Source organism: Lampetra planeri, chromosome 33 (genome assembly GCF_965212315.1).
Source record: "Lampetra planeri chromosome 33, kcLamPlan1.2.h2, whole genome shotgun sequence".
Taxonomy (NCBI): Eukaryota; Metazoa; Chordata; class Hyperoartia; order Petromyzontiformes; family Petromyzontidae; genus Lampetra; species Lampetra planeri.
In genome coordinates this window covers 1615731-1628895 of record NC_136139.1, presented here as the reverse complement: position 1 = coordinate 1628895, position 13165 = coordinate 1615731, and the positions used below count along the sequence as shown (strand labels likewise).

Below are 13165 nucleotides of genomic sequence, written 5' to 3'. Positions count from 1 at the left end.
AATCTACTTCTGGAACCTTAACCTTGGCATCAAATTCAGAAGTGGGTACTCCAATGTCTCCTTTTGGCAAAGAAACATCCAAATCAAGGTCCGGACCTTGAATGTCACCTTCTAGTTTGGGCGTTGAAATGCCTCCTTTAGTTTTGAAGTGGGGAGCTTTGAAGTCAAGGCCGACATCGGGTGCATGCATTTTGGGTCCAGAGATATGAAAATCTGGCATTTTTAGTTTGAATCCTTTCCCATGTGCATCAGGACCAGAAAGATTAAGATCGGGTGCATCAAGATCGACTTTCACTTCAGGAGCACTGACATCTAACTGGGCATCAGGTAGAGAAACATCAATATCTGCCTTCGGCACAGTGGCATTCAAGTCTATGTCCGAACCGGTTAGTTTTGGGCCGGAGATTCCAAACTTGGGCATTTTGAATTTAGGCATTTTCAACTTTCCATCGGGACCTTCCACATCTGGACCTTCAACACTTACATCCACATCTGGCCCTTTAAATTCACCTTCGAGTTTAGGTAGGGAGTCACCTTTTCCTTTCAGTTTTGGAGCTTTTATGTCAAAGTTAATGTCTGGTTTGTGTATCTTGGGTCCTGAGAAGTGCACATCTGGCATTCCGAATTTGAACTTTTTGCCTTTGATATCAGGCCCTTCCAGATCTACATCGGGCCCTGTCAGATTCAAATCTACTTCTGGAACCTTAAACTTGGCATCACATTCAGAAGTGGGTACTCCAATGTCTACAGCAGCATTTGGACCTTTGATGTCACCCTCAGGTTTAGTTAGATAGCTATCTCTGGTTTTAAGTTTTGGAGCCTTTATGTCGAGTGTTATGTCTGGTTTATGCAACTTAGGCCCAGAGAAGTGCAAATCTGGCATACCTATTTTGAATTTCTTTCCTTCTCTTTCTATGTTTGGATCAGCAATAGCAACTTTAATTTTTTGCGCATTTGCATCCAATTCTATTTCAGGTACTGACCTATCAGCATCAACATTTGGAAGCATACTGTCCAAATCCATTTCAGAATCTTTTATATTTGGACCAGATATACCAACTTTAGGCATTTTAAAATTTGGCATTTTAAATTTCTTGTCTCCCCCTTCTATATCTCTAATTGGGGTTTCAGCATTAATATCTACATTAGGGCCTTTAATGTTACCCTCTACATTAGGTGAAAAATCATCTTTGGTTTTAAAATGTGGAGGCTTAAAATCTATTCCTACATGTGGTGCATTTATCTTTGGTGCTGAAATATTAAACTTGGGCTTTTTAAATTTTAAACCCTTATGTTCCCTATCAAGCTCAATATCCAAACCACCTACATCCACATCAGGAGGATTCGCAGAAATCTCAAGATCAGGTTCATTTATTTCAATTTCAGGCTTTGATAACATTGCATCTTCATCTATATCACTACCTTTGAACTTCTGACCAGACATGCCAAATTTTGGCATTTTAAATTTTGGCATTTTGAACTTCCCTTCAGGCCCTTCTATGTCAACATTGGGTATGTCAGTACCGAATTCCACATAAGGTCCTTTCTTGTCCCCTTCCAGAGTAGGAACAGACATATCAGTTTCAGGATCTTTAAAGTCAAGGCTAACATAAGGTGCTTGTATCTTGGGCCCAGATAAGTGAACATCTGGCATTTTCAATTTGAACCCTTTGCCATCAATTTCAGACCCTTTTTGAGAAACATGAGGTGATTCCACATTCATGTCAGCTTTGGGCACTTTTTCTTTAAGATGAGGAATTGGAGAAATGTCAACATCAGTCAGTGGTACTTTTACATCAATATTTGTGTCGGTACTTTTAAATTTAGGTGCAGATATATCTATTTTGGGCATTTTTATGTTTGGCATATGAAACTTGCCTTCAGGAGCTTCAATATTTGCATCTGATCCTTTTGATGTTCTGAAGTCCACATGCGGGTTTTTATAATCGGCTTCAAGTTTTGGTGTCGAGGCATCTGTTTTAGCTTTAAAATGTGGTGCTTTAAAATCAAAGCTGACATCTGGTGCATTCATCTTTGGAGCTGAAACATTAAATTTGGGCATTTTAAATTTACTTCCTCTCCCATCTGTTTCTGAATCTTCTAAGTTCATGTATGGATTGTGAACATCAATGTTCCCTTTAGGTGCATTTATGTCAAGTTCAACATCGGGTGGGGAAATATTAACATTTGCCTTGGGAAGATTAATGTTGGGCAGGTTAACATCAACATCAATGTCAGAACCTTTAATACCAGGACCTGAAATACCGATCTTTGGCATTTTGAATTGTGGCATTTTAAACCTTCCTTCTGGACCTTCTATATTTACGTCTGGACCTGCAGCATCAATTCCAACTTTTGGGCTATTAATGTCACTCCCTATTTCTATTGGTACTTCTGGTACAGTCATGTCCACATCTGTTTGGGGGAATTTCTCTTTTATGTTAACTTTAGCAGTTGGAAAACTCGAGTCTACATTTATTTCAGAATCTTTTAGGCACGGACCACTAATTCCAAATTTAGGTATTTTAAACTTTCCATCTGGACCTTTAGTATCGATGCCCGATGTATCTGCACCAAATTCAACTCTTGGGCCCGTTATGCCACTCTGCAGAGAAATGTCATCCGCTTTGTACTCTGGTGCATTAAGATCAATATTGGTATCTGGTGCATCAATCTTAGGCCCAGATATATGGAAATGTGGCATTTTTAGTTTAGTTTCTCTACCATGTATTTTAAATCCTTTGATGTCTACTTCTTCAACATACTTTGTTTCTGTTCTAAGTTTAGAAGTGGATTTTTCAACAGTGTATGTTTGTGAAACCATACCTGTGTCTTTGAACTCAGGTCCAAAAGTGTCAACATCTGTCATTTTTATTGCAGCACCTGAAGTTATTGAATATTCCCAATCTTGAATTGGTTTTGGTAGTGATACACCCCCTTCTATAGTTGTGATTGAAGGCCCAACTACATTTCCTTTGGAAGTGCTAGCTTCTGGCATGTTGAAATGTGTTCCAAATCCATCTTTAATATTAACATCAACATCTGGAGAAATGTCTAGTTTAGGTGCACAAATCTCAGTTTTTGATGTGCTGTCATCACTATTTGGATCAGTTGTTTGGATGCTGAATTTTGGGAATTTTATTACTGGCATTACAGGTTTGCCTCCTTGATCTTCAAATCCCACATCAGATTTATCAGTGGCAATACCAACATTTACATCACCTTGGAATGTCGGATCTTTCATATCTTTCACACCAATATCTGTCCCAGAAACATTAGGCATAGTGATTTGATATTTTGGCATTTTTAATTGAAAGCCTTTTGCTTTTCCACCTGGAAATTCTATCCCAGTGTCCTGTTTTGGAAGCGTAGTATCAAGATCAATTTCAGTGTAAGGTACGTGCACAGAAGGCATTTCTACTTTGGCATCTGCTCCCTTTACCATCAAACCAGGGACATCAGAAATTTGTTTAAATTCTCCCTGCAATTCTTCCCTAGAGGGGTCTGCTCCTGCATGCTTTGGTGATGTTACGTCGTAACTGGCTTTGTGAGTTTTAGTTTTTGATGCCCCAAAATGTATCCGTGGCATTTTTAATTTTATTTTTCTCCCTTTTCCTCTCGGAGAGTCACCTTCAACAAAATGGGCCTCACCTCCAGCCTCATTTTGGGGTTGAAGTTCCTCGTCGTATTCGGAGCTGCTCTTCGAGAACCTGAGGCTGCTCGACTTTTGTGGCTTTTTCATTTTCGGAAGTTTCAGCATCGACAGCTCCACGTCCGGAATTTCGGGTGACTTCATCTCGGAGTCTTCTCCCGACACATTTTCGTTTGCCTTCGCCCTCTTTTTGTGTTTCTTTGAATGTATGTCTCCTTGACCAGTCTGTTAAAAAAACACAAAACAGCGTACAGTTGTACCTAAAGGAAAAAAACAACCACTGCACATCTGTCATGTCATTCAATCACTTAACACATGTAATTATGATGCAATCTGTTAAACACGTAGGCTTTCGCGACCAATATCATCCATAAGGTTTTTTTTGGGTTAGATTGCGTAAATATATAAATGTTTTGTTAAAACCCGCCACCACCCGACACAGTCAACTAGTAAGGGCTAAATCTTGACTTAAAGCTTTCGTGACTGCAGGAATTCATATTTTTGGGTCTTCGGTAAAGTCACATAGTTAGGTTCAAAGAAAATAACAAAAAAACTACGACGTTTCGATTGCAACACAAGCAATCGTCATCAGGAGAAAAAAGAGCGTGAAAGCTGCTGAGGCAGGCTGTTTTCAAGGTTTGAAATGGGTGTAGCCCAAGGGTCATAAACGAAGTGGGCGGGGCCAGTGATGTTAAGTAGGAAATTTGCATGTGAATGTAAGGTCGGAGAGCTTCCTCCACGATGATGAAGGCGTGGAGGTGGCCATTGTACTGTGAGAGATTAGCATGGCAATGTAAGATCGCAGAGCCACCGCCACATCGAGGACACGAGCAACGGTGGCTGTGTTAGTGAGACATTTAACCTGTTAGTGTAAAACCAGAGTCGAAAGTAACTACTAACATCGGAAGGTAGGATGGAAACAGCACAGCCAGTTATGACTTAAACTGGTTGATAACGTTCTTCCAATGATTGCTCAGTTTGTACCCATTTTCTCGGTTGAAATTGTGTCTGTGTCTATATACATGACCCTTGGGCTACACCCATTTCAAACCTTTAAAACAGCCTGTCTCAGCAGCTTTCCCGCTCTTTTTTCTCTGGATGACGATTGCTTGTGTTGCAATTGAGACGTAGTTATTTTTGTTATTTTCTTTGAACCTATCTACGTGACTTTACCGAAAGACCCAAGAATAGTAAGGGTTGTCACGTAAACAGAACATGCCAATTTGTCACTAGTACAGCACATCAGTGTGTTGGAGAGCCAAGCCACAACATGTACAATCTGAGTATGATGTTTCGCCAGTAATTACAACTAGCTTCATCAGGCCACAGCTAGATTTGAAATCTGTCTGTCGCTCTCCAATACACCGGTGTGCTGTACTAGTGGCGAATTGGCATGTTCTGTTTATGTGACAACCCTTACTAGTTGACCTCTTATGGGTGATGCAATCTACTTTCACTGAAAAACATGAGATTTTAGCGCTACTATTTTTTTACTTTTGATAAAATTGCATTTTATGTTATGAAGGTAATGTCACAGTGTATGGAATCTGACTGTAGATCATTAAGGTTATTAAAATTACTAAAATAACACATCAGCCGCAACTAAAATGTAAAATAAAGATATTTAACAATATGGTATTTCACTGCAGTGAAATGCATTCGTAAAACAAAAAAAAATCCTCAACATGAATCTACTACCGAGTGAAGGCATTATTCCACCGATGCCATTTGCGGATGTGCATTTGGTTTTTCTTTGCACAAAGATATTACCAATTTTGTTTCTAAATCATCCCTTCCCATCGACATTTCATTGTGCAATGTGTCATATTTACATCATATTTGTACCCCTTTCTCCTATCGCTCGTGCTTTGTAATGGGCTCTTGTTCAATAAAATAAAATAGGTATCACTTATTACACTGTGCATATTGTTTCAAAGTTGTTTTCATCACAAACAATTAAGGCACTTACCCCTCTCAAGCCCTTTACATCCACATCAGCTGATCCAAAAGAGCTTGAAGCTTCCAAATCGGAGGCTGCGGTTCCATGTTTCCTCTTGAGACGGAACCCAACCTGGTAAGGCTCCGAGTATTGTAGAATCTTGAGGGCATCTTCATACTTCATATTATCGAAGTACACAGTGGCACTTAGAATCTGGTCACCTAGAGCAGAGAAAATCACCACTTCATCACATTGTCAACAAAAGAGTTTCAATTCTAGATTTGAAGTTTTCGTGACTGCAAGGATCCATACTTCTTACCTAGGGTGAGGGCGGCTATCTTACCTTTCACCTACGTGACTTTACCGAAAAAACCAAAGAGTATGAAAAGAGTTTTAATTGCATTAATTTCTAGAGAAAGACGTGAACATTGCATTTTTGGAGCGGAGGATACGGTTGTGCACAATAAGATGATGTCATCATGGTGCCACCACACTTTGCTGCATCGTCAACACTCAACCTCCTGGCTCTGCTCTAACAGTAAACCCCACCACCTTGATCTCAGGTCTTTACCTCGGTTGCCAGAGCCAGAACAATATTTGTACAGCCAGAACAATCAAGTAACAAAGCAAGTAAATCAGCTCGGTAAATAATATTGCGAGTATTACACTCTTATTTACGCTCCAATATCCTCATACTATGGAGGAAAACATACTTTGATCTATAACCGAGTTGTATGTACGTATATACATATGTTGATCTTCTTTCGCACGGTATGTAGCCAACCGTGCTAATTGGAGGTGCCGAGTTGTACAGCATTCAACTGAATAAACGTAAGTCCAGGCAACGTCAAAAATGTTGCAGCAAAATATTTCTCATGCGTTTAGACACAGCTCCCACACACAGTTAATCGACTGTCCACTTATCTGCCATGGAGATCATTACAACCATCGTAACATCAACTACACATCCATGGGACTCCAAGTGTGGTGACCGTTTGCCCGTCTCAAATTCATCGCACCATGGTAAAACTTCTGGGAGACCCATTTAGCCAGAGGAAACAAGGACCTTCCAATGCACGAATATAGAAGTAACTTACTAAGACCCACGTTCAGGAAACAATTGTGGTTTTCAGTGCTAGAGCTCCAAGATTCAGGGTTCCCCCCACCCCCCCCCCCCGATGACCCAACGTCAGAAAGGGTTGTAACAACATCAACATAATGAACAAGGACCTCATCGGTGATCTCACCTAAGATACTAGTGGCTTTTTAATCGAACGTAAAATACGGTCGACTGAACCCGCATCTGCAAAACACGCGGCAGATGCACGCGCCTTCTCCGTACATGACTCAAGAGAAGTTGAAAAAAAGGGCCTCTAAAGAGGGCCTCTATTATGGCCTCTAACGAGTTCAGACACAAAACGGAAGTTTGCTCTCACCTTCATGAATCTTATGGCTCTTGGCGGCCGATGTGTTCTTCTTGATTTTTTTTATGTAGATGCCATCAGCTTTTCCACCACTGATTTCTAGGCCAGTCGCTCCAGCAGCAGCTGCCTTGCTGGATTCCTTATCTAGAAGGACCTCCACAACTTCGTCCGCATCAAACTCCTGAACAGACACACGCAACACGGGTATGAAATGCACCTCCGATTAGCACGGCTGGCTACCTACGGTGCGAAAGAAGTTCAACCTGTCACCATGGGCTTCACATCGATATTGACATGAACGTCCCTGTAACCAGATTATGGAGAACAAAAGGTAATGCATCATCTTGAGTGGTGTATCATCATCGTCATGATTATTAATTCGCAACTGACAAGAACTGGGACTTTTGGACATCCTTGGAGGACTTACAGATCTCCCAGAACAGCGGCCACTTAAAAAATTTAACGAGAGCAAACACCTAGGAACCGGTGGCAATCCCTCTTTTGCTTTGTAGAGATGAAGGCGTGGGGGTCGGGGTTATATTGCTTATATTAGTTCTAGAAAGAGCTTCAGATGTTAATATTGGGAAGGGGGAGTTATCTGTTAATGTGATCAATTTCGTACTGATCAATATACCATGCGTCAATATTTGACTGTTTCTGCTTCGGTGTATTGGCAATACTGGATTGCTCTTGTCATGCCAATGAAGGCACCTCGCATCGATGTGAATATCAGTCGAACGAAACCCCTGACAAAGTGCCTGCTGCCGTTAAAAAGGTATCGTGTCATTACGATCCAACAAACGCTCTTCTCCCCCCGGCTGCAGAGTGAGGTGCAAGTGAGGGCACGCGCCAACGTCACCTCAACGCTGCCAGAAGTCACCGAAACGTCAGAGGTAGCCATGGCCTCCTTGGCCGCGCAGGCGCACCTCCAACTCCTGACAAAATCTTCTGACAGCTGCTCCTTACTTGACTGCAGGGAAGTCGAAAAAGAAAGGAATAGATTACGGCGGGTTTTCAATTGCACATTAGGTGTTTGAATGGGCAAAGCGTTTTACGCGCAATCGGAATGCACGCTTAACACGTAAGCTTTCGCAGCAAATATACATAAGAGGTTTTTTTTGGGTTAGATCGCGTAAATATATAAATGTGTCGTTAAAACCCGTCACCACCCGACACAGCCAACTAGTAAGGGTTGTCACGTAAACAGAACATGCCAGTTCATCACTAGTACAGCACGCCGGTGTGTTGGAGAACCCATATTTCCGATATTTACCCGATCTAACCCAAAAAAAACCTCTCATGGAATGCACGCTTACAGCTCGCATCTTTGCGTGACAAAAATAAAATACGAATGAATAACGTTGATATCTACGGGACCCTTTATGCCAATATGCCAAGCCAAAAATAGGCTTTATCCTTTCCCGCAATAATACAGGAGGTGTTTAGATATAAGTGCTCAACCCCCGAGCTATAAATGCTTCTGTGTTGTTCGCCTTTTGTCGTTCTCTGCTCCAACACTGGTGGTGAGACAAGGCCACACAGCAGGCCGTCTCTAGTGGAGGATAAGCCGTTTTTCGAAGAGAAACACATTATCAACGCACATTTGTTTGCATGTTTTACCACGAGCATGTGTGTGGTTAATGCAGACTTGATGATGCCTTGCAATAGGTGCGTGTCGATTTGGTTCCAGATTTGAAGCTTTCGTGACTGCAAGGATTCATACTCTTAGGTTTTTTCGGTAAATAATTATTTCTATTATTACTTTTATTGATTTTAATTTAATTTTTTACCTACGTGACTTTACCAAAAAAACCTAAGGGTATGTCTATTTGGTGTTTGAGCATCTTATCACCTAATCTATTATTGACCGGAAATGGTAAAGCCAAGTGAAGTTCAATTTAATATCGATGAGTTTCTCTATCACCCTGCTCAACGATGACCACAATGTGAATGTATTTATTTCAGCAGTGCTTTTGGTTGCCTCCAGGGACAAATGACGATCTGCCCCCGGTTGTCCACGTTGATTTAAAAAGAACCGGAAACTATTTTGAAAAGCACCACAAAACAAAGCAGAAAAAACCCCAAAAGTAGAACGGCTTCAGAGGGGGGAAGAACGTACCGCGTCTATATACTCGAGCGGGGGGTCGTACACGGGGGAGGAGCCCTGAGGCGGCGGTCGGTAATTGTCTGGTACGTCCACGGGAACCTCGCGAAGCTGCACAGAGGACGGAGACGACAACATCAGCAAGATACACCATTGGAACCTCATTTGCCAGTAAAAAATATAATTGGTATTTTACCCTTCTATCTGGCAACAAAACTGACACCTTTTTTTACAAGAACATAACTGATAATGTGCACTGTCCTGTGCACATTATCAGAGTCATGTTTTTTGTTTGCATTATGACTGCAGGTATTGTGGTCTATGCAAACATGACTCCTTGTAAAAAAGGTGTCAGTTTTGTTGCCAGATAGAAGGGTAAAATACCAATTATCAACATCAGCAAGCTAACAACGCGCGCGCGCGCCCTGCTCGTGGCCGTGATTCCGAGTGGGAATCTATTTTGTTGCCGTCATTTTACCCCAGGTAAGGCCCACTTGAGCGATGTAGCTCTTTTTTGCAGAGTTTATACAGTACGCTACTATAAATTGCTCTGTTTTGCTAAATTATCACCATTCTTTAAGACTCCTGGGTAGGCTAGGCCATCTTCGACTTACGATATTTCGATCTTACGATGGGGTCGTCGTAACGCATCTCCATCGTAAGTAGAAGACTACCTGTAATTTACTTCTCTTTCTGTCCCAATGACATAGTACCCAGGCTTTCTGTACTATAGAGGAATTGCATTTCAATATGAATTCACTTTGGTAAGTAATGGACATTGACTGGGTTATAAAATAACTATCGGTTACACCCGCGTCACAATACTCTTTAATTCTGTGCAAGCTATAAAGCCACCGTGCTACTATAGTACCTTTGCTGATAACCTTATTCATTGAGGACACCTTTTAAGTACAGCTAAAGTTTTTGTATTACAAAGCTACGTTCATTTCTGCACGATCCACCACCCATCTTTGAAACAATATCTAGGCCTTGACTTAAAGCTTTCGTGACTGCAGGAATTCATATTATTTGGGTTTTTCGGTAAGGCCACGTCGTGATATTTTTTTATATCTACGTGGCTTTACTGAAAGACCCAAAGAATATCTCTACAGTGCGCTATGTGTTCAGTAGTGTAAGTAGTGCAAGAGCGCCCTCAGCAGCAGTAAAACTTCAGTGCCCTAAAGTAGACAGAGGATGTCATCGCTAGGGGTCGTGCTATGCTGCTGTGCATGCCCAGCGCTTCCTCTCCAGTGTCGACAGCCGAGCGAGTTTTGTCGCGAGATGTATTGGACCTTTTGGGTTTCCCCAGTGACTACATTTGTCAAAAGGAAGAGCGACATATCTAGCGGCTTCCTGGGACGAGGACATTGTGCAAATTGAGAAACGATTCCAGGTCTGTTGTAAGGACCCTGTATCAGTGCCCTGTGTGTAATGTTTGCTTAATTTGTCTCGTGACATTTTGCTGGCTTTAGAAGGTCTATCTAGTGATTCTTTGGAGGCTGCTTTGGCCACTTGTCGTTTTCACTCGACAACGCCGGACTGTTTATCTGCTTACCGAGAAATCATTTTCTAGAAGCAGGTCATGGCTTGGGTGGGTCTTCAGCGAGCCTGCAAATGCAAAATCGTAAATCGTTAGTCCCTTCCGCTCTCAAACAATGACACACAGATGAGTACATTTTTGTCAAGCTGCACTCCAAGCCTTGAGTGAACCCTGTCAGGAGTGGCTACTTCTGAGGTCGCTCTTTTCCTTTTATTGTAACGACACGCGAGCTCGATACAGCGCGTCGCAAGAGCTCTCACTGAACCAGGCGACGCGGTTCGCGAAAAATGTATCACAACGCAACTGAACCATTGAAGAAGGCGGGGGGGGTGTGAATGAATAAGGTCACTCTTTAAGATCACGTGGTCTCCCTTTTGTCACCTGTCCATTTTTTACACAATTGTAGGCATTTAAGAATTGGTTTGCCATGACTGCTGGCAGTCACACCGGAGGGTCATCATCAACATTAACAATGGGAAGCTGTGCCGATATAGGGCCTCAAGATACATTGATCCTATGCTTGAATGAAAAATGTGGATTTGTCTATGACAAAAGGGGAGACGGATCTGAGTCAGCCGCTGACTTTGACGTGAACTTGCAACCGCCCGACCGTGACACGAGAGCTCCGCATACATCTCCACGTGGCCAGATACGCTACGGCAGCGTTCTTCATTTCAAGGCTCGCGTGCCACTAACAGCCCCTGGTGGCCTTCAGCGCGGCCCCTGACGTGCCCCCCACCCCCCCCCCCCGACAATACACAACATGTGAAAACACCCCCCCCCCCCCAATCCTCATCAATGGTTTCAAATGTGTGGCAGCACTCACACACTGATGATGTCTTATCGGCTAAAGTGGATCCCCACCCCTCTGAAAATTAGTGAAGAACACTGTGCTGCATCATCCAGCCACTGCTGGTTGAAGGCCTTCCCCTACACCATTCAATTATCGGGTTGTTTTGACCATAAAATGAATCAACGCTGGTCAAGGCAGCTTGTGAATGGTGGGAGGGGGTTGAACCGGTTCAGATAAAACTCGGCCACTCATGTTGGTCATTGCTGGGAATTTAACTCGGTCCACAGGGATGATTGTACAATGCTGCTAGCTTCTGTGGCACTACCCCACCCAGATTTTTCATTGTTTAGCTTAAATATGTTCCATTATATATAAGACCACTGTAGAGAAAGCAAATACTTCTTATGATTAGTAAAGCATAGATAGAAATTTATAAATTTAAGGAAATTAATCTGTTACATCTGGATGCAATAATTCACTCTGCAATAAAAATGTAATAACCAAAAAAACACTTCCAGGCAAACTTGAAATGTTGCGACCATGAGACCGAACACTCATATTCTTTAAAACAAATCAAGGTTAAAATGCTGGCAAGGGACCGTCAGAGGCAATGAGAGTACAACATGCATTTGCTGAGCAAACAGACTGCGTGACACACACACACTCTGTAACACATAGCGTGTACATCTATTGCAAACAACGGTAACACAAGTAGATGTTGAAGCGTTACGATGAGATGCGAATGGACAAAATGCACATTCGCAAATATCAAGACGCTGGGCTTTACGGTTGAATTATTAACGAGACGCTTAGAACCGCATCGGTGGCGGAGCAGGCGGCTCCAATGGGTGGGGCGCGTTCATGTGGCAGACTGCTGACTGCAGGGGAAGACGCAAGACGAAGCGCTTGGCAGTCCGTAAGCACGACTCTGCCAGTGCAAATGATTCCAATTATCGAACGATTCCAATGATCGAATCTCTGTAAATCTTCGCAGACTCGCTTTCCAAAGCCTTGGCAGCCGACGTTACTTTGAGTGCTTCGCACGCCCGTAACTAACACGCACGGGATGAGGAAATGCTGACAAGGCAAAGGCACTATATACGTCCTTATAAACACCAAGTAGGTGCTATATAAAACATAGATATGGATTTTTCCACCGCAGTATTTATTGGATTTTTAACATTTCGTCTGCGGCACTGGGACACCTAGAATGCAGAGCCATGTACAAGATGAAGGCGCAGCACTGATATTATTTGCTCACGCCATTATTGATGAGACAGCTCAACATGACTCCTAGTTGGTATTTGGCCTACTCTTCCACGCTGGTCAGACGTCTTGCAAGAGGTGGGATTGCCCACACTTTACGCCACCACACTTGACCTGACGATCGACCGTGGTGAACACCTCCAGACTGCTGGGTGGACGGAGGCGGAAGGATGTCAGAAACTGGTTCCATCGTGTCAACTGCGGTGCTGGGAGATGGAGTCGAACCCGCACACTCCAGAGTGAGAGTCCAGTGTGCTGCTAACCATTACACCACGGCAGCATCCCATAAACAATCGCGCAATTAACTCCGTTTCATAAATAAAGCATGTTGAATGTTGTATGCTGGTACAAGCCACACATTGCCTGCATATTCTTAGCACATTTCTATGATCCCCTGATGTGATCATTAAGAAACAAATTGCGACCATTCCCCATCTAAATCTGATG

The 13165-nt window shown here is 42.6% G+C and overlaps 1 protein-coding gene and 1 long non-coding RNA gene across 5 annotated transcripts in view; one reads left to right on the top strand and one right to left on the bottom strand.

Annotated features, from left to right (window-relative positions):
- AHNAK (AHNAK nucleoprotein) overlaps nucleotides 1–13165 on the bottom strand; it is a 70621-nt gene that overhangs the window by 17239 nt on the left and 40217 nt on the right. For all 4 annotated transcript variants that reach the window (XM_078609941.1, XM_078609940.1, XM_078609944.1 and 1 more), the window contains exons 2-7: nucleotides 10675–10727; nucleotides 9135–9230; nucleotides 7875–7985; nucleotides 7028–7196; nucleotides 5622–5812; nucleotides 535–3877 (exon numbers count right to left, since the gene is read on the bottom strand). In XM_078609941.1, the coding sequence (XP_078466067.1) occupies nucleotides 535–3877; nucleotides 5622–5812; nucleotides 7028–7196; nucleotides 7875–7916 (3745 nt within the window). In that variant the 5' untranslated portion in view covers nucleotides 7917–7985; nucleotides 9135–9230; nucleotides 10675–10727. The remainder of the gene's footprint in view (nucleotides 1–534; nucleotides 3878–5621; nucleotides 5813–7027; nucleotides 7197–7874; nucleotides 7986–9134; nucleotides 9231–10674; nucleotides 10728–13165) is intronic.
- Nucleotides 1–13165, top strand: part of LOC144729587 (uncharacterized) — a 36282-nt gene that overhangs the window by 21644 nt on the left and 1473 nt on the right. Inside the window, exon 2 of the long non-coding RNA XR_013587729.1 lies at nucleotides 12863–12957. This is a non-coding gene — a long non-coding RNA (uncharacterized LOC144729587). The remainder of the gene's footprint in view (nucleotides 1–12862; nucleotides 12958–13165) is intronic.